The following is a 26,327-nucleotide window of genomic DNA, read 5'->3' as shown; positions in this document are numbered from 1 at the left end:
TTGAGAATATGGCAACTGAGGAAGTCCGCCTGAACATTTTCCACCCCGGTGATGTGAGAAGCCGCTATGCAGGCCAAGTGTTGCTCCGCCCATTGGATCAAGAGATGGGCTTCTAACGCTACCGCTCGACTACTGGTTCCTCCTTGACGGTTGATATAAGCCACCGTGATCACATTGTCGAACAGAACTCTGACCGCCTTGCCCTGGAAAAGCGGCAAGAACTCTTGCAGCGCCAGCAGGACTGCTCTGGTCTCCAGACGATTGATGGACCAACGTGCTTCCTCCGGAGACCACAGCCCCTGTTCCAACTTTCCCAAACATACCGCTCCCCAATCGGACAAGCTGGCATCCGTCGTGATCACCGTCCAGATCGGAACTACCAATGGGACTCCCCTAGTCAAAGTGACCGGGGACAACCACCAATCCAGGCAGGACCGCGCATGCTCTGTTAGCGGTAGCATGAGATGAAACTGTTCGGAAACTGGATTCCATCAGGACAGCAATGCGGATTGTAAAGGTCGCATATGAGTGAAAGCCCACAAAACCAATTCCAGCGTCGAGGCCATGGAGCACAGGACCTGAAGGTAATCCCAGACTGTTGGTATAGGCTGGGATAACAAGGCTCGTACTTGGGCTTGCAGTTTAAGTATACGCTCCGCCGGGAGAGACACCGTCCCCCGATGGGTGTTCAACAAAGCTCCCAAAAATTCCAGAGACTGAGAAGGCATCAGATGACTTTTGGCCCAGCGATTGCAACAACTGAAGCACCCGGCGAACTGCCTGCTGATAAAATTTTATTTTAAAAAGCGGTATATAAATACTTTTAAATAAATAAAAATAAAATAGAACTTCTGACTTCGCTCGAACAAGCCAATCGTCCAGATACAGATGTATGAACAATCCTTCCCTGCGCAACTGGGCAGCTACCACCACCATAATCTTGGTGAACGTCCTGGGAGCAGTGGCTAGCCCGAACGACAGTGCCTGGAACTGAAAATGCTGTCCCATCACAGAGAACCTCAGGCCATCACAGAGAACCTCAGGAACCTTTGATGATCTGCCCGGATCCCGATGTGTAAATATGCTTCTGTGAGATCTAGGGACGCAAGGAACTCCACCGGTCTGAATGAAGCAATTACTGATCGTAGAGTCTCCATACGGAACCGAGGGATCCGCAGACATCTGTTGACCCGTTTTAAATCAAGTATGGGTCGGAAGGTTCCCTCTTTCTTGGGCACTATGACGTAAATGGAGTAACGACCTCTTCGCAGTTCTGTGGATGGCACCGAAACAACGGCGCCGAGGTCTAGAAGACGCTGTAGAGTCTCCTTGACTGCCTGGCGTTTTGCCGCTAGCCCTCAGGGTGACACCAGGAACCGTTGGCGGGGTTGGCGTGCAAAATCTAACACGTAACCATGTCTTATCACCTCGAGGACTCACTGATCCGTCGTGATCTTGGCCCATTCCCCGTAAAATAGGGACAGTCGACCTCTCACTACTGGAACCGAGGAATGGACTGGCTGCACATCATTGTGAGGGCTTGCCGCCTGGGTCATTCTGGTTGGAGCCAGGCCTACTGAACTGGCGCCCACAAAAGGACTGAGAGTACGTCTGTTATCTGCTGGCATTGTGGCGAAATGAAGACGCGGACCCCCGGGTGGACCGAGGTCTCCTACTGCCACGAAATTGCGACCTAGAAGCAAAGGATCCTCTCGACTTTGGTCTATCCTCTAGTAAGCGATGCACCTTATTTTCACCTAAAGATTGAATCAGATCCTCCAGCTCCTTGCCAAAAAGCAGCTTACCTTTAAAGGGTAAGGATTCCAGCTGAGATTTGAAAGACACATCCGCTGCTCAGTTACGGAGCCATAACAAGTGCCGTGCTGACACAGCCGATATCATAGCTCTAGCCGATGTGCGAAGCAAATCATGGAAGGCATCCGCACTGTAGGCAATCACCGCCTCCAGCCTTCCTGCCTGGCGAGCTTCCTCCTGGGATAGAGAATCATTGGCTAGGAGCTGTTGAACCCAGCGAAAACCTGCGTGTAAGGAAAAATTACTACACATGGCTGCATGAATTCCCAGGGCGGAGACTTCAAAGATCTTTTTAAGTTGTACCTCCAGCTTCCGATCTTGTAAGTCCTTAAGGGCCATCCCCCGGTGACCGGAATAGTTAAGAACATAAGAACATGCCATACTGGGTCAGACCAAGGGTCCATCAAGCCCAGCATCCTGTTTCCAACAGTGGCCAATTCAGGCCATAAGAACCTGGCAAGTACCCAAAAACTAAGTCTATTCCATGTTACCGTTGCTAGTAATAGCAGTGGCTAATTTCTAAGTCAACTTAATTAATAGCAGGTAATGGACTTCTCCTCCAAGAACTTATCCAATCCTTTTTTAAACACAGCTATACTAACTGCACTGACCACATTCTCTGGCAACAAATTCCAGTGTTTAATTGTGCGTTGTCTTCTTAGTGACTGTGGCCACTGCAGCATCTACCTTGGGCACCCGTAACAGCTCTAAAGCCTCCTCTGGTAGGGGGTAGAGCTTATCCATTGCCTTTGCGACCTTAAGCTCCATATCCGGAGTATCCCATTCCTTAAATAGCAAATCCGTTGCCGAAAAATGGAAAGGGAAAGCTGACGGCGGCTCCCTAAGACCTAGAACCATTGGGTCCATAGCCCCCAATCTAGATTCCTCTTGGGGGAGCTGAATCCCCAATTCCCCTAAAATAGCCAGAATGAGTGGACCCAGCTCATCCCTCCGAAAAAGACAGACGACCTTCAGATCATCTCCATCCGTCCTGTGAGACCCCCTCAGACTCCCCTGCTGGGGGTCAGTTTCTCCCTCAACCCCCCTCGGGGGCAGAGAAGGTATATCTGGGTCATGCTGATCATCCGTATCCGAAGAAGTATCCGGATCTGGCTGAGGCACCCGGACGCTGGCTGGGCGTTGACTCCCCTGCAGGTCCGGTTCCGGGGTGGCCCTGGCTTGCTTCCGGGGTTCAGCCAGAATATCCTGACTGTGAGGCCATTTTCTGCCCGCCTTCCAGGCCTAAAAGGCCTTATGCATTAGTAAAACAAAGTCCAAAGAAAATGAAGAGTCCGAAGACAACTCATCCCCATCAGGGACCTCTGCAGCCCCAGCCAAATCAGGCCTCACAGATCTGTCCCCCTCAGGGATCCTGCACTGTGGGGACAAGCGCGGGGGAGGGTCCTTCCCCCGAAAGCTGTTTCGTGCGCTGCAGGGGCCGCCAGCGCAAGCGGAGCCAAAATGGCGCCCGCTGCCTCAGACGCGGACCCCAGCGCATTCAAAATGGCGCCCATTCCCGCGTTTCGTGGGAAGGCCTCTGGAGCCGACTGAAGCTCCTCAAAAGTGCCTGTTATGATCTGGACCCGGACCAGGACCCTTCCTGGGGTCGCGGAGGCACCCTCACTCCCAGAGAGGCAAGTACTGCATAAACTATCGCGCGAGAGCCGCGAACGCACGGCTCTGCAGGCCCTATACGTGGCATGTCTGCCCGCAACAAAATCTACTGTCACCCCTCCTACGCGCAGCGAAACGGCATGCAACCCGTCCCCAACGTGACCGGAGGGAAGGGAGAGTCGAAAACAACAAGGAAAATAATTTAAAAAAAAAAAAAAAAAATTTAAATACCTTCCAAATTGCCTCCGGGTCCTGGATCCACAGGGAGGAGTGAGCCGGGCTACCCGGTATCACCCCCAGTACCTCAGCGGCCTCTGAAACTGGGGGCCGGGGGATGGTCCCTTCAGGACCTCCCACCCCCCTGGGAGGCAAAGACTGGGACCTGCAGGCACACACTGCGGTCCCTTACACTCCTGATGGAAGAAGACTTAAATTTTATTTTTTTTTTAAATTACTCCCTATCCTGTCTCTAAATAGACTTTAGCACAGACTGTAGATTTGGTACGTCCTCCACCTGCTGGAGACAGAAGAATACTGCCAGACTGTAGGTGGCACCAGCCTATATGAGGCGGAGTTTTGTTTAGTAAACTTCTGTCTCCATCTGCTAGAGGGGGGGCCAAACCCAGGAGTCTGGACTGATCCGGGTACGTACAGGGAACATGGCTTTTCTTCTCACATGATTTTAAACACTAGAAACAATTCCTTGAACATAATTCTGCAATCTCTTGCGGAAAAGCTTTAAATTGGTGATAGCTCGAATCTCAGCTGGAAGTCTGCTTCATAATATAGACCTGGAAACAGACAAAGCCCGCTGTCTTGCTTCTTTAATAGAAGGAACGGAAAACAAACCTTGTTTTGAAGTACGTAAGGTACATCCACATACATAAGGATATAAAATGTCTTTTAAACAACATGGCTTTTCCTCTCACATGACTTTAATCACTAGGTACAATTCCTTGAACATAATTCTGCAATAAATTGGCAGCCAATGCAGATCTTTGAAAACAGGAGTGACATGATCGTAGCATGAACAGAAAGAAATTAACCCGTGCAATGGAATTTTTAATTAATTGTAGAACCTGGACCTGAGACTTAGCAAACCAATATTAAAAAGGAATTGCAATAATGTACTGAAGTTATACTGAAGGCGTGAATAACAGTTTGAAAATCTTAAATATATAGATAATACATATTTCAGGTGCTTGATTAGTCTTAGCTCATAATGAGCAGTCTTTAGTATTGAACGAATATCAGATTTAAATGAAAGGTGAGAACCAGCAAGGACCCCCAGATCGCAAGCACTGACCTCATCCTCGTCCTTAGACAGCAGCTGTGCACAGGAAAGAAACTCCTCGTATTTGGCAAAGGGGACGACTGGCTCTGGCAGCTCTCGCAGGTACAGTTTCAGGAGAGAGGCTACAGTGTGAACATCCGTACTGCTGCAAGAGGTTAGAAAAAGAGATTCAGGAAGCCTTCACGTTCACAGCAAACCACAGCCATTCCATAAAATGCTCCCAAATTTCAATTAGCAAACATTTATTGGATTGTGGGAACCCAAGCATTTCCTTGGCAAACCCTCAAAAGAGTAAAGCACAAAAACATTCCTCCCACAGGTATGAACAATGCACACAAAGGCTCCTTCAAAGCTACCTCGAGGGATACTTACAATGAACTTGCAAGGTTTTCAGAAAATGCTAATTATAGTTTATTGAAATTGTTACAGCAAATAACTTTTTTGTCCTTTATGGCACAAGCTGCAGTAAATGCCATACCACAGAACGGTTGCCAGTGTCTAAATGTACTTGTCCCTACCATTTGATGGTGTCAGATGGTTTTGTTCAATGAGGTAAACATTTACCTTTGACATAAATGTTTCTTTTCCTGTAGCTGAATGTGAAACAGGTAACATCAATATATTGTGAATATTACCTTCACTATTTAATTTTTTAAAAATGTTATGTTGTATAGTTGGCTCCTGAACAGAGTATTAAGCTACAAGGAATCTTTTTTGAATGCAGAGAATGGCCTCGTGCTTGACTGAAAGCTTCTATTTAGGAAGACTCAGCTTATCCCTTCTTGGCAGGGATAACTTCCACAATCTTCTAGAAACTACATTGTCAGAATTCAATACTTATCATCCTCCTAATAAACATTCCTCTACTCTTTGCCAGATGATTTTTAAGGTGGTTCTGTGAGGCTAAGTAATCACATACATAAGTCATCACTCTAAGGCTTGGAGAAAATAAGAACTAAATGTTGTTGAACAAATTGGAAACCCAGAAAATCATCATAAAAATGATTGTTCTAAGCACATACCTAGGGTAAATCAGAAAAAAACAATTGGTACATTATCTGGCCCTGCTTGGTATTACATTTGGTAGCTCACGGGAGAGCCCCACGAACCGCCTCACTCACCTCTGATGTGGCCAGACCCATCCTGAGGTCAGCACACAGCCTCCTGCTCTGAACGTCACAAAGTGCGACCCGAGACGCCTCCAGCTGCTGCTCCCATTGCTATCCTCTAGGTGCATGTATGCGCATATGCGCACATTATATAGGCTCCACGATGGGAAATGCTGAACGGCACCCTCTGATAGAGATGTGAATCGGAACCGATTCCGGTTCCGATTCACATCGTTAATTTTTTTTTCTGCGGCCCGATCGCGGTTTTGTTTATCGGCTGCGCCCGAGCCGATAAACAAAAAAACCCACCCGACCCTTTAAAACTGTTCCCTTAGCTTTCCCCACCCTCCTGAACCCCCCCAAATCTTTTTACAAGTACCTGGTGGTCCAGTGGAAGTCCCGAGAGCGATCCCCTGCTCTCGGGGCCGTCGGCTGCCACTAATAAAAATGGCGCCGATGGCCCTTTGCCCTTTCCATGTGACAGGGTATCCGTGCCATTGGCCAGGCCCTGTCACATGGTAGGAGTAATGGACGGCCGGTGCCATCTTTAAAAATGGCGCGGGCCATTCAGTGCTCCTACCATGTGACAGGGGCCGGCCAATGGCACGGATACCCTGTCACATGGTAAGGGCAAAGGGCCATCGGCGCCAATTTGATTAGTGGCAGCCGACTTGACTGCATGACTTGACCACCCTTGTCTGCCACCTGCCCCGACCTTGGCCTTTCTCCAACTCCATTAGTCTACTGCCTACTCTGACCCTGGCGTTCCACTGGACTCTTGCTCTAGCCACCACCCTAAGGACCCACCTAAGACCTGTCAGCCACCAGAACACAAAGGCTCAACCTGCGGGGGAGGTGGCTGGTATAAGTGAAGCTCCAGTGTCCCAACACAAGGCACGTTTGCCTGCTGCCAGTGTAGGCCTCATAGGTTTGACTACGAGGCTGCGACAACTACACTGCAGTACAAAAGGTTCATACACACACCACCTTTCACACTTGGAGCCTTATGTTTGAATCAAGATGAATGAAAACCTTTGTGAATCTTCTTAAGAGAGAAATTTCTATGAAACATTAGACAGAAGTACTGCAAACATTGACATAAAAAGGGTTCTTTGTTCACCAGAACTGTTTGGAACAAGATATCCTACTCATTGATTTGTCAAGTCTGGTGTTTACCCTTAGATATCAATTATGTCCTTTCTAATAATTTTTAATCTCTCTACACATTAAGTGATATTGGGCCTGATTTTAAAAAGCCTTTATTCAAGTAAGTGGGCTTTTGAAATTGCTACAATAGTAGTTACATTTACATACGTAAATCCTTATGAAGTGTTACAGAAGGGGGAGCGCTAGGAAAGTGATCCCATCTTGAGGGGATTGTGTGCCCTTGGGCCTCGGCACGACCCCAGAGAACACCAAGGCAACACCGAGGGTTGGCAAGGCGTGTCCCAGCATGGGTGAAGACAGATGGTCTGACCCTCTGCCAGACCTGCATGCTTCTGGAGCCAACACATGGTGCTGGTTATTGAACAGTCCTCCGACAGTTCCCAGCCCTTTCGGACCTGCCACAAGGAATGTTGAGAAGTAGCAGGCTGGACTACGGATGAAGGCAGACGAAGGCTCTGGAACATAGAGATTCTAGACGTAGACGAGGAACTTGGAGGTATAGACTCGTGCAAGGACTTTGGACGAAGGTTCAGAAGCAAGGTACTGCAGGCAAAGGTATTCAGAAGCAGGATCAAGTACTGTGTTGAGACTGTGACACAGCGTGGCCTACACAGCCACTACCCATGGGCTGGTTGCTGACCACGCTTGAATGCGAAGCAGTCTCCAGACGAGGTATGGAATGGGTGAAAACTGGAACATGGCGAATATTCGGTAGAAGCCTGTATCAAGGCGCGTCCTACACAGCCCATCCTAAGCTGATCGCGGACCACGCTGGAATGGCACAGGTTCAGTCAGAGTCTTAGGCATGGAGAGAAGCAGTGCAAGGAACTCTGAAGAACAGGACAGAAGCAAGCAAGGATTCAAAGACAACTCAGGACTGAAGCAGAAGTCTTCCGGAAGCTTGTATTTGCGCAGGTGAAGATGGCCTTGTACCATGAACACCCACACAGCCACTACCATGGGCTGGTCGCGGATCACAACATGGCATGCCAGGAAAGGGTGGCATCGAGGAACCAGGGGTTCTGGAAGCAGAGGCGAAGACAAGGCATCAGGAAGCAACATCAGGAACCAAGGACATCGGACAACAGGAACATGGAAACATATAAAGACGAGACATAGAGCTCCAACGAAGAATGAAGGCCTGACGGAGCACTGGAAGGTGAGACATCCAGGAGCAAGTAACTCCAATGCAAGGCAAAGCAGAACTGAAAGAAAAGTCCTTTTAGGACTCCCTGGGAGGAGTTTAGATGGGCCACACCCGGCTGGCCCTATAACTAAAGAAAAGAGCTGCGGGCTGGTACCTTAGGAAGAAGGGGCGAGGCCCAAACCAGAGAGTCCAGGAGGAAGCAGAGCAGGCCTCAGGCAGGCCCAGATGGCAACGAAGGCCTCCCAGGCCATGGAGCAAAACCGGGATAGACTGTCCAGGCAAGGCCCTGGCTTTGGTGCGGCCTCCAGAGAAAAGGTGAGAGAGGCCTCCTGTGGCACAGCTACAGGAGGAATCGTAACAAGAAGATTATCCCCATATTTTTTATCTGCATAACAACCTAATCTTCAAACAGAAACTAAGTGTATACTTTGTATTTGAGTACCAAGTAAATCTGTGCAGGCTGCACAGAAGGCAAAATGTGCTTTAATTGTATTTTTCTTTAATTACAATTCCTAATAGACAATTCTGGGTGGGATAATGAAGGTACCCCTAAGGAAACAAAAACAATAATTATAAATGGCTTGAAAAAGCAGGGCAAGTATGCCTTTTTGAGTGTGACTTACAGAGTGACCAATGTACAAATGCAGCAAATAGAGAGCGATTAGGAGCCCATTAGGGGTGTGCATTCGTTTTCACCGTATTGGCGATCCGCAACGTATATTGCACTATTCGTAGTAATCGTGGGGAAGCAAAACGTATCGCGATTCCCCACGAATACACAAATCTTCGCCGAATTATACGGCCACCTAAATAAAAATTTAAACAAGCCCCCCACCCTCCTGAACCCTCCCAAGACTTACCAAAACTCCCTGGTGGTCCAGCGGGGGGTCCGGGAGCCATCCCCTGCACTCCCACCCTCGGTGCCGGTTTCATCATGGCGCCGATAGCCTTTGTCACAGGGGCTACCGGTGCCATTGGTCAGCCCCTGTCACATGGCCATCGGTGCCATCTTGTGCTCCCACCATGTGACAGGGGCTGACCAATGGCACCGGTAGCCCCTGTGACATAATATGGGCAAAGGCTATCGGCGCCATTTTGAGTACTGGCATCGGACGGCCGGCGTGCAGGAGGTCGCTCCGGGACCCCCGTTGGACCCCCAGGGACTTTCAGCCAGCTTGGGGGGGCCTCCTGACCCCCACAAGACTTGCCAAAAGTCCAGCGGGGGTCCGGGAGCGACCTCCTGCACGCCGGCCGTCCGATGCCAGTACTCAAAATGGCGCCGATTGCCATTGCCCTCACTATGTCACAGGTACCGACGGTCGGCCCCTGTGACATAGTGAGGGCAAAGGCGATCGGCGCCATTTTGAATACTGGCAGCATATCGCCTTTGCGTCAAGCGAAACGTTAACGTTGGCGGGGACTTTCGGCACAGACTCGTTTCAGGCATAAAAAAGAAATGGCCAAGAGTCTATAAGATAAGTGCTATTACTTTAGGACAAACAATCTTGTCCTTTTTCGGATCTAATTAGTAATAATGGGCTTCAAACTAACAAATTATTTCTGGACAAAATCCTTATAAGCAGTGTGTGGGTCAGCGGCAAAAAAATTTTCTGACGCTGAGAAATCTATAAAGAGTTGGCTAGCGGTTTAGATTTCATTGCCGCCATCAAGGCAGCACAATGCGGTAGCCATTCACGACACACTGCAGTAGGAATTGAAAATTGAAAATATTTTTCATAAGAAATTTTTAATCAAAATATAAAAAAGAGAGACATATGGAGACCCGTGATTGAAAATACTGGTTTTCTAAAAAACTTGGTTAATTAACCTGTTTTACCAGTGCTGAGGTACCCGTCTCAAAAAATTAAAAATTAAAACATCAAAAAAATATTTTTCCGATAAGAGAATTGTTTAAATAAAGTTGGTTTTTATAATTATTCCACCAGACATAATTTGTGATATTGTTCACAGTTAGTTAATTTTGAGAGAACCAATTGGATACTAGCTGGCTCCTATTTCGTTGTCGATTGGTGAAATAGTGCCAAAGATTAACCCAGGGATTGGAGGCAGAGATAGAAGAAAATGCATTGGGTTTGTTGGATGGCAGATGGAAACTAAGGAAGAGACATTAGGAAGGTAACATTTAAAAGAAGAGAAGATAGGGAATATAGTGTAGATAGGGCTGAAGTCATATGGAAGGGATAAATTTGAGAAGGGCAAAGCAAAGACTGAAGAAATAAGTATTAGTAAATGATCAGAAGAAGAATATAGCAAAAAAAGAAGCAAAAAATGTATTGGAAAAGAAGAGGGGAATAGAATGTAGAGGAAAGGTAGAACAAATGAGTAGGAAATAAGAGAAGAATGGGTGAAGATGAAAAAGCAGCAGATGAGAGGAGATCAGACAGGGAGAAGAAATGATCCAAATCCCAAGGATCCTAGAGAAAAACAGATATTAAGATGAGATATTTATTTAGATTGAAGATATAAAAATAGTGTAAAAAGGTCTATGAAAACTTTTGTAATCATCAAATATTGGCAAAAAATAGTGTTTTGCTGCGGGCATGTGAAAGATGGAAGAACTGAAAGTGATTCAGACTAGAATGCCTGTTATCATCCCTCTACTCCCTAACATTCTTAAGCTGAAAGAGTAGGAAATTAATAAGGTGCCATGCTCCTGTTGTGAGCAGGCAAGGACCCAGCCATCGGAGAGATCATGAGCAACTGGGCCACAGCATATCCCCAGGACGAAGGTCCAAGATACGTGCCGTGGGTAGGTGATCACATCCGAGCACGGGCAGAACAGAAGCTTGGAAGCACTTGGAGACTTGGAACTTGGAACACTCAAAGTCTTGGAACTCTCAGGGACTCCACTGAAACTGCATGCACAGGAATGAGACCCAGCAATGTAATGCTGGTCTCTCGAGTAGCCCTACGGCCACTCAAAAGTCCTTTTGAACCTGCCACTTGGAATGGTGTGAGCATCAGGACAGGCGGAGGTCAAGGGTGGAAGATGACTAAAAAGATGGACATGACTTGGAACTTTAGACAAAGGCACTGGATTCTTGGAACTCAGATGAAGGCATCAAAGATTTGGAATTTAGACAAAGGCGGTGAAGGAGCCCTGCACCGCAGCATGCCCTATATAGCTCGTGGGCTGGTAGCAGACCATGCCAATGGCAGTGCAGACTCTGGACTTGGAGCAAGATGAGGAACATCACTTGGAACAAGGAACAAGGCTTGGTACAAGGAACATGGCTTAGAATGAGGAATAAGGTGATCTGATGGCTGGACAAGCTCCATGAGACCATAACTAGGAACATGACAAGGTACTTGAAACTCAGAACTTAACTTGGAACTTGGAAACAAGGATGGACTCCAAGGAATTGATCCAGTGAAGACGGACTTGGAAACCTGGAAGCAGGCCTTGTGCTATGAGGCACCCTACACAACCTGCTGTGGGTTGGTCACAGCCACGACATGGCACACCTGGAGGAACTTGGAACAAAGACTTGGACTGTCACTCAGGAGACAACTCTCTGGAAACATGGAGCAAATCTCCGAAGACAAAGAAGATTTGGCCCCAGGACTTGGGCAGTGATGCGAGCTATATAGTCCGCTGTGTGATGGGCATGGTCCACACAGTCATAGGACTTTGCTGCAGGGTTCTGAGGGCTTGGAGTACTTGGACAGGAACATGGCGGAGACTCAGGAAACTTGGAAGACCAGGACTCAGGAACACGACGAAGACTCAGGAACCAGGAACAAGACGAAGACTTGTGAATGAAGACTTAAATTCTGGAACCATGGAGAAGACTTACTCAGGACTGCAGACGCTGAAGACTGAAACCAGGAATTGAGGAGAGACCAGGAACATGGAACCCAGAACAAGAAGACCATCATAACAGGAGACCTTGAAGAGCAAAGTACACCATGGACAACCATGAAGGTCCTTTTGAAGGCCAGGAGTGAAGACTGAAGAGCCCTTTTATAGGGCTGTCTGATGACAAGGCAAGACGTCATTAGAAAGGGCCACAGGGCTTTTCCCATCAGGGGCTCCTGAAGTCCTGCTGACTGTGATCCAGATTCATGATGCATTTGACACAAGTAGGTGGTACAAGAACATGCTGCTTGTGACTTGCGAAGGAATGAATGTCCTCACAAATTCTCTGCAGAAAAGACGTGGGGAAGGCCACGAGACATGAACAGGCTTGTGAGGGATCAAGATTTGCTGGTTGTAGTATGGCTTAGCAAGATAATTTACTCCTTGGTTCTGTAATCCATAAATGAGCAGGCACAAAAACAATGATGGTTTCTGTTCTTTAAGGTTGAAGCATTGGTAGGAAGTTGGATGGAAAGCTGAGACTGGCTTCTCTTTCACTTCCAATGTCCATGGAGGAATTGGCCTGGACAGGCCTAATTATTCTCAGGTTGAAGAAAGGTGGTATCTGAACCTTTAGCATATTAATGTAAACATCCCTTTAACTGTTCTTATTTCCTACTCTCCTATAAGTAATATCATGAGCTTTTTCTGACAGGAAGACTTTCATATTTTACAGAAGGTTAGACCCAGCAAAACTCTTTACTTCTCACCAAACACAGGAAGGGTATAGCTACTTATTTCTCCACCAAGAACTCTTTTGAGCTGATCTTGGAACATTTGAGGGGATAAAACAGTACTTGCAAGGATAGATTTCTCCCAGTGGAGGAAAACAAACTCTGGAAGCTGGTCGTCCCTTTGAGTTCTTACTTTCAATATTGGTCTCGCTCTTTCACAGCTCAAAATCAGAGTTCCAAGGAAATTAACACTTGCACTTATATTGATTTCCAGCAGAAATGAAATCTCTAAACTTAGTGTTAGAAAGTGGTTACATAACTGATGGAACTTGAGTGGCATCAAGCAAGGTACAGTGAATCCCAAATAGAAAGGATGCTGCCAATCAAAGGCTGGCAAGGAGAAGCTCAAAGAAAGGTGGAAAAGGCATGTTTCAGTTTAATCCATGGGGAAAGTACTGCAATCCAAAACTCTTTTGAAGGAAACTCTGCTGTTGATAAAGGACCCAAGATCATTACCAGTGGATTCCACTTTGAGCGCCATGCAAAAGAAGAACTCAGTCTTTTAAGAGGGGGGGGGGGGGGACCACCGTCTTTAATAGTCCATTGTGCAATCAATAGTGAAGGCATCAATAGCTGCCACTAAAATACTAATTAAAGTCCCTCTGTCAATTTCATTCATCATGTTTGACTCAAGGAGAGTCCTAAGGAGATGGCATTGGACAATAGTAACTTCAAGACAGCAGTCGTAGAAGTCCTTTAGAGTTAGGAAACTCCTTCCACATCTGAAAGTTGAGAACTGGACAAGGACAAGACTGCTGGCTTGCATGGTACAAAAGCATATCTGAAGGCTTGGGACAAGACTGATGGTTTGGAACACACTGAAGGCTAAACCAAAGCTGATGGCTTGAGGCAGAAGGTGAAGCTACAAAGAGAACCAGAAAATTTGGATCGATTGAGCGAGGATTGGATGCAGGCGCCTCCTGCGGGTTGTAGGCAGAAAAGGTGAAGATTTTAGATTAGATTTTTTTATATTCTTCTTTTTGCACTTTAACACTAATTACATTCAGGTACTATAGATATTTCTCTATCCCCAGAGTGCTTACAATCTAAGTTTGTACCTGAGGCAATGGAGGATAAAGTGACTTGCCCAAGGTCACAAGGAACAACAGTAGGACTTGAGACCTGGTCTCCTGGTTCATAATCCACTGCTTTAACTACTAGGCTAATCCTCTTTAAGACTTGGAATAGCTGTAAAAGTTGAAAAACCTGGGTACAGGTACCTTCTGCAGATCATAAAAAAATCAGGAACACATGCAGGTGCCTCCTGCAGGTCATAGAAAAGTAGAAAAGCAGCGCGGCCCTGCCAGAATCAGCAGCGTTGCCAGTGGGGCCACGCTGCTTTTCCACTTACTAAGGCCATGCCGACTACGCTGATGATTTTGACGGGGCTACGGATCCAGAAATATAGGAACAAACTGCGATGTTGTCTGAATCCAATTTTTGAAAAAAGACACATACAGTTTTATCAGGTTATCAACAAAAACAGTTAAAAGGTTAGAAATTAGGACATAAAGGGCATAAACCAATTCAAAACATTATAACTAGATTTTGGGAGCAAGTAATTGATGCTTTATTAAAACTGAAAATTATGTGGCAATATGCGTTATCTTGCGAAACAATTGTTTCTGTCCCTACAAGCTTTTCTGATTATATACAGTAGATTTAAGGATGATGATGGATTGCAGGTACATCCACACTCTACTGTCACAGTGGCCAAGAAAATGTGACAGAAAGATATAGAAATAGTCCCCTTTGTATTGAGCACCAACAACTTGATTAAAATAACTTCCAAGTGTGCCTAGATATATTACCTATACAATATTACATCCTATCAACTCCAGGAGGAGGATGTCTTTGGCACAGTGCAAGTATTAAGAAGTAGGGATGTGAATCGTTTTAGGACGATTAAAATTATCGTCCGATAATTTTAATATCGTCTTAAACCGTTATGGAACACAATACAATAGAGATTCTAACGATTTATCGTTATAAATCGTTAGAATGGTGAGCCGGCACACTAAAACCCCCTAAAACCCACCCCCGACCCTTTAAATTAAATCCCCCACCCTCCCGAACCCCCCCCAAATGAGTTAAATAACCTGCGGGTCCAGCGGCGGTCCGGAACGGCAGCGGTCCGGAACGGGCTCCTGCTCCTCAATCTTGTTGTCTTCAGCCGGCGCCATTTTCCAAAATGGCGGCGAAAAATGGCGGCGGCCATAGACGAACACGATTGGACGGCAGGAGGTCCTTCCGGACCCCCGCTGGACTTTTGGCAAGTCTCGTGGGGGTCAGGAGGCCCCCCACAAGCTGGCCAAAAGTTCCTGGAGGTCCAGCGGGGGTCAGGGAGCGATTTCCCGCCGCAAATCGTTTTCGTACGGAAAATGGCACCGGCAGGAGATCAACTGCAGGAGGTCGTTCAGCGAGGGTTCCGGCGCCTCGCTGAACGACCTCCTGCAGTCGATCTCCTGCCGGCGCCATTTTCCGTCCGAAAACGATTCGCGGCGGGAAATCGCTCCCTGACCCCCGCTGGACCTCCAGGAACTTTTGGCCAGCTTGTGGGGGGCCTCCTGACCCCCACGAGACTTGCCAAAAGTCCAGCAGGGGTCCGGAAGGACCTCCTGCCGTCCAATCGTGTTCGTCTATGGCCGCCGCCATTTTTCGCCGCCATTTTGGAAAATGGCGCCGGCTGAAGACAACAAGATTGAGGAGCAGGAGCCCGTTCCGGACCGCTGCCGTTCCGGACCGCCGCTGGACCCGCAGGTTATTTAAGTCATTTGGGGGGGGGTTCGGGAGGGTGGGGGATTTAATTTAAAGGGTCGGGGGTGGGTTTTAGGGGGTTTTAATGTGCCGGTTTTGCGATTTTCGATTTTTCGATTTTTCACGATTTTTTCACGATTTTTCACGATTTTTCACGATATTTTACCCCCCCAAACGGCAACAATACGATTCCCTCCCCCTCCCAGCCGAAATCGATCGTTAAGACGATCGAGGACACGATTCACATCCCTATTAAGAAGACAGCGCTAGTAATAAATTGGAGAGACCAACATCATATCCAGCATACTCTGGCTTACCACTGAGGTTCACTCCTGTCATGATATGCAGAATATAGACCAAATTGAAGATCCTATTCCTGAGGGGCATATACATAACTTTGAAACTACTCTCAGCCAGTACAAGAAACCTCTGAATCTGAGCCTTTTGACAAACACAAACATGTATGCTGACAATATATGGTTAAGGTAGAAAAAGGCATTGTCACATTAAGGGCCGGATTTTAAAAGGATTTACGCGCGAAACCGGCCTTACACGTCCCAGGCCTATTTTAAAAAGGCCCGGCGACGCGCGCAAAGCCCTGGGACGCGTGTAAGTCCCGGGGCTTTACAAAAGGGGCAGTCCAGGGGCGGGGTGTGGGTGGGGCGGGGCCAGAGGCCTCCGACATAGCGGCCATTGCTGCTGTGTCGGAGGATCGCGTGCCAGCAGGCTGCCCGGAGGCAGGCACAAAAGGTAAGACAAGAGTTGGGGGTTTACAGTAGGGCTGGGGAGGGGAAGGTTAGGGGAAGGGGTGGGAAGGTTAGGTTAGGTTTGGGGGGAGGGAACGGAGGAAGGCAGCGTGGCTCGACGCATGCAAGTGCACAATTGTGCACCCCCTTGCGCGCGCCGACCCTGGATTTTATAACATGCGCGCACTTGCGCGCGCATGTTATAAAATCAGGCGTACATGTGCGCGCACCGGGTAGCGCGTGCCCATGTAGGCCGTGCACGCTTCTTTTAAAATTTATCCCTAATTCATTAGGGATAACTGAATCAATCCTGATTATATAATTGGTATGTATCATGGCTTCCTTTTCACTAATACATTTAAAATGTAGCTGTTCTTATAACTGAGCACTTCCAGTATTATATTTCATTCTACTGTAAACTACCAGTAAGAAAAAAAAAAATTCTAATTTATGTTGTGACCTTGTCAGCTGGAAAGTAGTTGGCATACAGTGGTCACTTTTATATAGGACATGATTTTCAACCACCCGGCCAACTTGATGGCCAGCGAGTATTTCCCTGCCCGCAGATTTTCAAACTAATTTTCAAATGGAAGCTGCCCAGGTACGTTCCCTTTTGAAAATTGGACCTGTAAGGCCTGGTGGTGCCTACAAACACTGTAGCTGCGTTCTGTGCAGGGTGTGTACCCCCAGGGAAGTTTGCATTGGAGGTTGGAAAATCAAATCCCTGCCTGCACTTCCCCTCCTCAGAGCTCTCACCACCACCAGGACTACCATTTTTTTTCACAGCTAAATTTAGCAGCCTTGTGAAACTTGGTAGCCTGATTCAGACACCAGGGGGCCAGTGTAAGGGGAATTTTCAGCCCCATGGATTTACCCAGGTAACTCCTTAGTTACTTGGGTAAATCACTTTGAAAACTGATCTCATTATGTTGATTTCAGGGCCAATATCAGTAGGCAACACCAATAGATTTAAAAAATCGGCTAGATTGTAAGCCCTCTGGGGAAGGGACCTACCTGCTGTACTTGAATTATAACTCACCTTGAACACAGGTTTGGAAAGAAAAGTGACTCAGTCTAAAAATCCAAATCCTGGGCATGGGCAGCAGTGACTCTCAAAAGCAGCACTTTTGGTACTGAGCCCCCCCTCCTCTGGCTGTGTTTGCTTGAAGTAGCCTGCCCTTTTTTTTTTTTTTTAAATCAGATTGTACAGTAGATTAGATGGAAAACATGTGCGGCAAATGATGTAAATACTGATTCAGAACAAGATACTACAATGTACCTGTCAAACAGAGGCTTTTCTCCACAATCAAAAGCATCCTGCAGCTCCTTAACAAGGTTGGCTTGCCCTGGCATCCGAAACAAGCCTTCCTCATCAAGCCCACGCTCCCGAATAAAATCCACACATTGTTCCACCAGCAACGGAGCTAACCGCTGACCATACTTTCTTTCATATTGCACGGTGTCTTCCAAACGCTGACCAAAGATGCCTAAAAATAGGAAACAGTCAAACATTCATTTGAGATTTTGATATACCACCCAGTCCACCAACAAATGTATACATTTTACTTCACATTGAAGGGGAAGCTGGAAGAATTACAGAGTTCTGCACAACTGGGATGGCCTATTGAGGTGATATGAAATTAGGCATGAGAGGCAGCATCAGTAGGAAGGGGGAACGTGAGATGAGATACAAGCAATAACAAAAACACAGGGAAGATAAAGGCTGCCTGGGCATCTCTTCATATTTATGCTAGGTGAAAAGCTTTTCAACAATAGGAAAAATAATGTGAATCTGTGGTTCCTTTATTAGATTACAAAGATTGTGGTGCCTATTATACCTGCACGAGCTGTGTTAATCATTAACTATGTTTAACTAATGCAGAACTACATGCTTTGCTAATGCTATATAGCAATCAAAAAAATAATATAAAAAATAAGTGTATTGTTCTTCTTCATCTGAACATGAGATATATCATGATCAATTTACAATAACTGATTTTTGGCAGCAATGTGAATATAGTATTTCTAAGTCATCAAAGTTGCACTTAAAGATGCAGTTCCTGTTCTCTTAAGCAGCTTCTGCTGTCCCGAGTTAGTGGACGTGCAGTACATGTCCATGCAGTGTAGGCCTGCATGATCACGTGCAGCGGGTATCAGCGGAGCAGTGAAACAGTGGAGGTATATTGTTGCAGAAGTTGGAAGCCTCTTCATTCACTAGTACAGCAATTTTAAACAAAAATACTGGCACCATAAGATATTTTAACTGCAGTTGTTGTCTGGTGCAACAACACTGAACAATGAAGGATGTCTAGACTCTGGGGAACTTCAAAACAGCCAAGCATATCTCACTAATGAGGGAACGTGATATCCTTCAGGGCAATCATGGTGCTCCACCTCATGGTAGTGCCTTAGTTTCAGTGAAAGGGAAAGTATTGAAACTTATATTTAATCTTTATTTTTCAATAGTAGGGGCAGTCTGTGTATGAATGGGTATGAGTACAGAGGAGGAGGTATATGTGAAAAGTCCATGAAGCTGCATCAAGATGGCAGCATTTGCAAAGCAGTGTCACGGCTGCTAAGAGCTCCAATACCATTTCATTCTCACCATGCTTTTTAAAGGACTTTTGAATCAAATGACATTTACTTATCACCCACTTTTCCATTAAGAAAAAATCTCAAAAATAAAATACAATTATTGATTCTCACTATCATAGGACTATATTATTTAGAAATATGTGAGGTATGTTTATGCTGTAGCATCTTACATTTCTTTTATTGATACTACCGTAATACAATACATTTACTATTATTTCTGTGTCTTGCTGCCATATTTTCTTTGTCTCTGATTGCATCATTTAGTACTTGAGGATCTTCTCTCTATTCTCTGTTCCATAGAGAGAAGATCCTCAAGTATCAAATGATGCAATTAGATTCAAAGAAAATGTGGCAGAAAGATACAGAGTTAGTTACAATTGCATTGGGTGCCTGATTAAATATTTGACAGGGGCCCTGAATTAAATCCCAGTCACTAGAAATTTGTCAGTGGACAATGTTCAAGAATGTCACTTAACCTCTACTTTTAGGTTATGATGATAAGTGCTATTGGGAGAGAGAATCACATGGGGGAGCTTTAGTGGGGTCAATGTAAGGTGGTGTTCAAAATGGGAAAGGGTTTCTTTTGCCCGGACCATTAGGTTTCAGAGTGAGGAGTTTTCACAGCTCCTCAGTCAACAGCTCAGCTAGTCTACTCAGTCCATCAGAAACAGGCATAGGAGACCAGTGAATCATTATCACTGCACTCTTGGATGGTGTCATGTGACAACCTAGAGGATTATGGAGCACAACAGGTTTATGGACACTGCACTCTTGGATGGTGTCATGATGTCACAACAGATTTATGGACACTGCACTCTTGGATGGTGTCATGATGTCACAACAGATTTATGGAACTGCATTCTTGGATGGTGTCATGATGTCACAACAGGTTTATGGACACTGCACTCTTGGATGGTGTCATGTGTCACAACAGGTTTATGGACACTGCACTCTTGGAAGGTGTCATGTGTCACAACAGGTTTATGGACACTGCACTCTTGGATGGTGTCATGTGTCACAACAGATTTATGGACACTGCACTCTTGGATGGTGTCATGATGTCACAACAGATTTATGGACACTGCACTCTTGGATGGTGTCATATGTCACAACAGGTTTATGGACACTGCACTCTTGGATGGTGTCATGATGTCACAACAGGTTTATGGACACTGCACTCTTGGATGGTGTCATGATGTCACAACAGGTTTATGGACACTGCACTCTTGGATGGTGTCATGATGTCACAACAGGTTTATGGACACTGCACTCTTGGATGGTGTCATGTGTCACAACAGGTTTATGGACACTGCACTCTTGGATGGTGTCATGATGTCACAACAGGTTTATGGACACTGCACTCTTGGATGGTGTCATATGTCACAACAGGTTTATGGACACTGCACTCTTGGATGGTGTCATGATGTCACAACAGGTTTATGGACACTGCACTCTTGGATGGTGTCATGATGTCACAACAGGTTTATGGACACTTTTTGAAAAGTGGGTGAGAAGAATTCTGTATGGGGATGGGGATCTGTTTTTGAAGAATGAGTGTTTTGTTGTTGTTTTTGATGTTGCTGCTAATCAATGCTGTGAACCCTGATTAATTCTGGGAATTTTTAATATATTTGACTGCTGGAAACCCCATAAATTTTGGAAATAAAAGTTTCTTGTTCGAGTATGCCTTTGGAGTGAGACTTTTATTCCAAGCTGCGGATACATGAGAAGCATCTTTCAGTGACTGAAGAATGGGATTGAAGAATTTGGACTGAACTCGGTGCAGTTAAAAGGGTCACACAGCAGAACAAAGTATTTTGGTTTTCAGTTCCCTCTCCCATTTTAGGAATACAACCCTTGCCACTGTGGCAAGACCATTATACTATCTGCTTGATTCCAGTTTTGTTTTGAACCCACAGAGACCGGCGCTTAGCTCCCAAACAGGCCCCAGACACACACTCTCATTTTATGTGACCCAGAAGGAGGTTAAATGAAGAACTTCTAAGCACACCTTGATATGTTGCTTAGATATAGTGAAGGTAAATTTCAATAGTGTACACACATACGTAGGTGCACTTAAAGTTATGCCATGTATGACCTTCCTGAAAGTATGCATGTATGTTTCAGTACACTCACATTCATAGTTTATATACCTTTTATAAAAGCATGCACATATATTTTACATGTTAAATAACTGTAGCAAGTACAAGTTTGTATGCAGAGGCAGGTATTTTACAAAGTTAGCTGATGGGTGCGTGCATCTTGCTTCTGCACCACTTCACTGAGAGCTCCTCCAGGTCACCAACACCCTCCACCACTTGATCTAGATCTTCCACTCAAAAATTTCAAAAAAAAAAAAAAAGTGGTCTTATTTAATATCTGCATCTTGATTTGTGTGTACAAAAGCATGACACATATTTATTTATTGACAGGCTATTGGACGCGCGTTTTCCCTTACCCCTTATTCAGTAAGGGGAGGAAAACGCGCGTCCAACCCGCGGCACCTAATAGCGCCCTCAATGCATGTTGATGGCCCTATTAGGTATGAGCGCGGGATACAGAAAGTAAAATGTGCAGCCAAGCCAAGAAAGTAAAAACTGCTTTTCTGTGCACCCTCCGACTTAATATCATGGCGATATTAAGTCGGAGGTCCCAAAGAGTAAAAAAAGTAAAAAAAAGAAAAAAAAATTTGAATTCGGCCCGCGGCTGTCGGGCCGAAAACCGTCCGTTTCCGAGCCCGTAGCTGTCAGCGGCTCGAGAACCGACGCCGGCAAAATTGAGCGTCGGCTGTCAAACCCGCTGACAGCCGCTGCTCCTGTCAAAAAGGAGGCGCTAGGGACGCGATAGTGTCCCTAGCGCCTCCTTTTCCCCATTTCTACCGCACCACCTCATTTGAATACTGAATCGCGCGCACCGGCGAGGGGCCGGTGCATGCGCCAGGAGAGCTGGCGTCCGTCCGCTCTCCCATGGACTTTACTGTATCGGCCCGTTAATTTGTAACCCTCTCTTCGTGGACGTCCTGGAATGCTGGGGCACACTGTTGTCCCCGGGGCCACTTTTCTCCCACGCTCTGTCTTTTTCCAATCTCGATTCACTCAGTACATTACAGGCCCCAGGGTGCCAGGGTTCTAGCTGGTAAAAAGGAGGCTTCAACCCCTGGGGCCCCAGGCTCACAGAAATGGGGACCAAGCCACAGTCTCTCAATCTCTTTAGGTTTTCTTTCTCCACAGTACTCACACTTAGGATGTCCTTGCCGTACGACACCTCTGACTTAATGAAGACACTTGACACTCCAGTGAGATGTTCAACAAAAATTTATTGCAACCAAAAACACCAGAAGTCCAATTCACAACTAAATTCTCCAATTTATCTTCTCACAAAAATAACAGTCCAAGGATACCTTTTCCCTCTGTTCTAACAGCTGGGTCAGTGTCTCTGCGGTGGCAGGCACTAGGAAAGACCCAACCCTCCAGATGTTAGACGTGAGCTCCCAGTGGGGACTTGGATATCCTTAACTCTCTCTCTCTCTGATAGTATAACTTAGACTTCTGGTGATAGAGAGTCCCAAACAGTGCTAAAATCCAAAATCTCTTCTCCTTCTCGGTAGACTGGAACTGGTGGCAAAAGAATTCCTCGGAAAACACAAGAGCAGAACTCTATGCAAACTACTTTTCTTTTCTTCTCTGACAGATCACTGCAGCCCCTCCTTAGCTTAGCAGCAGTGAATCACAGCACTTTATCCTGTCCTCCCAAGGCAGGGGTGAAAATCTCCTTAGGCAGGACCTGGCTCCCAAAAATCAGAATCAGAAAATAAACAGCTCTCCCCAAATTCCTCTTTTTCTCTCAGCAAGTCAATCCCTTCCAGGCCTGGGGGTTACTGGCCAGGGCAGAATCCCTTCCCCTGGAAAAGGCAGGGGGGTCAAAATGGGTGAATACAAAACTCCTCCTCTCAAACCCTCCCATTCAAAAACCAAACCAAAACCACCCTCCCTCCTCAAGCACAGCCTGCATTTAAGTTGTTGGCTGAGCAATCCAAGCAAGCCTCTATGGAGGTACCTGTAAGGGATAGTCTGCAAACTCCTGAATCCTAGGCTAGGGCTTAAGCTAGGGACAATTTAGCTAGTGAGGGACCTAAGTGGTCCCTTACATATTTAGTTATTTTATTTAAAACATTTGTATTCTGCTCACTTCACTGTTCGTGGCACATCACATAATAAATATACACAATCTAAAAACAAACAGGACAACAGAAACAAAATGAAGCAGACCCTCACATAAAAAAAAAAAAAGTAGCTACTGCCTACTGCATGAAATCCATTCAGAAAATCATCAAGACGCACAAGATCTTAAACACTGCCGTGCATACAAAGTACTTGCACAGGTGTAGCCAGCAGCTAACAACAATTGCATTAGCCGTAAGAGTACAAATTAATAAAAAAAACCCACCCCTGGTAGTGCAGACATATTATGCTTATTATAAAATTCATAAACGTGCGTGTACTTTCAAAACCTACCCCAGAACCCCCTCAGTGCATCCTCTTTGTATGCACAAACTTTTCTGCATAGCAGCAACAGAATGTGCATTCTCCCCTCCTCCTGAAAATGCTACTTATGCACGTATATGCTAATTTTACATGTTAGTCATTAAAAATTAAATGACCCTCTTACACCTTCCTAACTCCACTAAGAAGCTCTCTCAGGCATAAGGCAAGTAGCACTAGCAGTAAATTTGGGAGACTGAAATTGTATCTAACATGCCCTGGCTTTCGGATGAGGTTCATTCCTGACACGGTGTGCACAAAATTAACAATTGAAATAGTCCTTACTAGTTGTAGTAATACAAATAATAAAGACTATGGGGCAGATTTTCAAAGGGATACGCGTGTAACCTCCGAAAAGCTGCCCCAAGCTGCCCCTGCATGCGCCGAGCCTAACTTGCATAGGCTCGGCGGCGCGTGCAAGCCCCGGGACGCGTGTATGTTCCGGGGCTTTCCAAAATGGGCGGTCCGGGGGCGCGGCGGTGGTCCGGGGGTGGGTTGGGGGCGTGGCGGCGGTACAGGGGCGGGGCCGTTCCTGAGTCCTCCTCAGGCAGGCATAACTCGCCGAAATAAGGTGTGTGGGGGGAATTTAGGTAGGGCTGGGTTACATAGGGGAAGGGAGGGAAAGGTGGGGAGGAGGCGAAAAAGAGTTCCCTCCGAGGCCGCTCCGATTTCGGAGCGGCCTCGGAGGGAACGAGGAAAGCCATTGGGGCTCCCCTAGGGCTCAGCGCGCGCAAGGTGCACAAGTGTGCACCCCCTTGCGCACGCCGACCCTGGATTTTATAACATGTGCACGGCTGCGCGCACATGTTATAAAATCAGGCGTAGATTTGTGCATGCCAGGTTGCGCGCACAAATCTACGCCCGCGCATTAGTTTTAAAATCTGGCCCTAATTGTTTGCACTACTACAACTAGTAAGGACTATTTCAATTGTTTTGCGCTCTCTTTTCCTTGTTGATTCTCACAATTGAGCGTTGAATTTCTTCTCTGACTTCCTGTGGCATGCACAAAATTAACCCATTTAGTGACACTACCCTGATACTACTATCCATGGCAAGTACACATGTTTTAAATTTCCAGCAAATTACAATCATTCATTAGAAATAAAATAAAAACATTATAAAGAAAGGGGGCTGACTGGTTACGATTAAAAATGCACCTCCCCTTTCATGGCCCATAGAGGCCCAGATTATTGTTAAAGACACACAATACAGATTTATATAAAATGATGCTAGGAAGGAAAATAATCTCACACATCTAATTTTGGATCTTTAAAAACCCACCTGTTTGTAGAAACAAAGAGCATTTTATAGAAAAAGAAATGAAACCTTTGATACCCTTTATGAAATGAAGAAAAACTGCAAATCATGCAAGAGAGTTCATAGCCTTTTGCCTTTGTTCTCTGCTTGATCTGTAATTGATTTGGTATATACAAGTATGGGATGTTTTTCCAGCAAAGTACTGCAGGCACATTACGTGGCTAACCTCATGAAGTTTCACCACAAAGTGCAAGCGCTCTGTTTCTAAAACTCATCTCAGGACATTATGCCAAGTCGTTTCTGCTGTTGTCCCAGTAAGGGCAACACTGATGGTTGGTCAGCACTCCTGCTAGATTATGCTCACATTCCTTTCAAACATAAATATTTTAGCAAATATGTAATGTAGCATACCTTGTGTAATATTCTAAACTTAAATATGTGTATACCCTCTCTTGATTTAAGAATCCCTAAGACAGGGGTCACAGCAAGACCCAGGGCTACACTCACTAGCTGGACCTCTCACTCTTCTCACAAATCAGACTTCTGAGCCTGTGTACTAGAGTTCCACTCGTGACGAGGAGGACCAAACCTCCAGGGCCCCAGGTGATATCAGTGATAGTCTCTTAAACTCCCCACTCCTCTCTTTCACAGACCCAATAGGTACTCATTCGGGACATCCTCCCTTCTTTCAAGTAGGAGGTAACAATATCACGCAGTAGACTGGGAGTAGTGCTCCAACAAAAAATGTTTAACTTAAAATAGAAGATCCATGCAAGAATAGCAAAAATTATCATCACGAACTAAAGAATGATAACTCCCAGTATTGCATCCTCTTTATACATCTCCAGGCTTGAATCAGTGTCTCTTTCTCAGTGATGGAAAAAAGAAGAATTGTGCTTCTCAAGATGGAGTAGGAAGGTGAAGACCAAAACAATTCCTCCCCTCCATAAACAGGAAAAAACCCACAATCAATTCTCTTTGGCACAATAAATCTCTTTCTGAGCACTGCAAGCCAACTTGAGTGGTAGACAGACATGCAGCCTCAATCCTGATTCTTCCAGAAAGAGAGTCTTCCCTTCCAGGCTGACCTAGTCATAAAATAAGAGGCCTAACTCTCTGTAAGACAAAATCTCTCCTCTTTTAATCTCTTTAATGAGGAAAAAACCCTTCCTGGTCTGTGAAGGCACAAAAATAGGATTTCTCTCTGTTATCCCAACTTATAGGTTGTGGGGCCCATTGGTATCACCAGCAAAAATATCCCGTCCTCTCAAAATCAAAACTATAGCCAAACATGCCTTTAGCAGGCTGTGCCCACATTACATAGGGGAGATCAACCAATCACTGCTGATCTAAAAAGAGCACACAGAATGATCCTTACGTGTGTGCATAGGGGGCAGTGGAGTCTCTCTATTTGTATGAGTATGGATATATGTTTAGGTGTGCATTTTTATGTATGTTTGTGGGGTAGTATCTATCTGTATGTCTGTGTGCTAGCATTTGTATGGGATATAATTGTGAGTGGGTATGGTCCTCTTTGTGGGGAGGGTGTTGGTGTAAGTATGTGTGTAGGCTTGTGTGCTTCTGCGCATACGTTTGTGTATTGTTCTGTGTGTCTGTGTGTTTGTGTAAGGATGCATGATCATCATTGCTGATTATTGGTATGTGGTTATA

At 45.8% G+C, this 26,327-nt stretch overlaps 1 protein-coding gene across 5 annotated transcripts in view; it reads right to left on the bottom strand.

Annotated features, from left to right (window-relative positions):
• The window catches only part of ARHGAP22 (Rho GTPase activating protein 22), a 365,766-nt gene that overhangs the window by 45,592 nt on the left and 293,847 nt on the right, over window positions 1–26,327 (bottom strand). For all 5 annotated transcript variants that reach the window (XM_029609627.1, XM_029609628.1, XM_029609629.1 and 2 more), the window contains 2 exons: window positions 17,543–17,750; window positions 4,736–4,868 (listed from right to left, as the gene is read on the bottom strand). In XM_029609627.1, the coding sequence (XP_029465487.1) occupies window positions 4,736–4,868; window positions 17,543–17,750 (341 nt within the window). The remainder of the gene's footprint in view (window positions 1–4,735; window positions 4,869–17,542; window positions 17,751–26,327) is intronic.

The sequence above is a fragment of the Rhinatrema bivittatum genome, chromosome 7 (genome assembly GCF_901001135.1).
Source record: "Rhinatrema bivittatum chromosome 7, aRhiBiv1.1, whole genome shotgun sequence".
Classification (NCBI taxonomy): Eukaryota; Metazoa; Chordata; class Amphibia; order Gymnophiona; family Rhinatrematidae; genus Rhinatrema; species Rhinatrema bivittatum.
The sequence above is the reverse complement of the archived record's forward strand: the minus strand, read 5'-3'. Positions and strand labels throughout refer to the sequence as shown.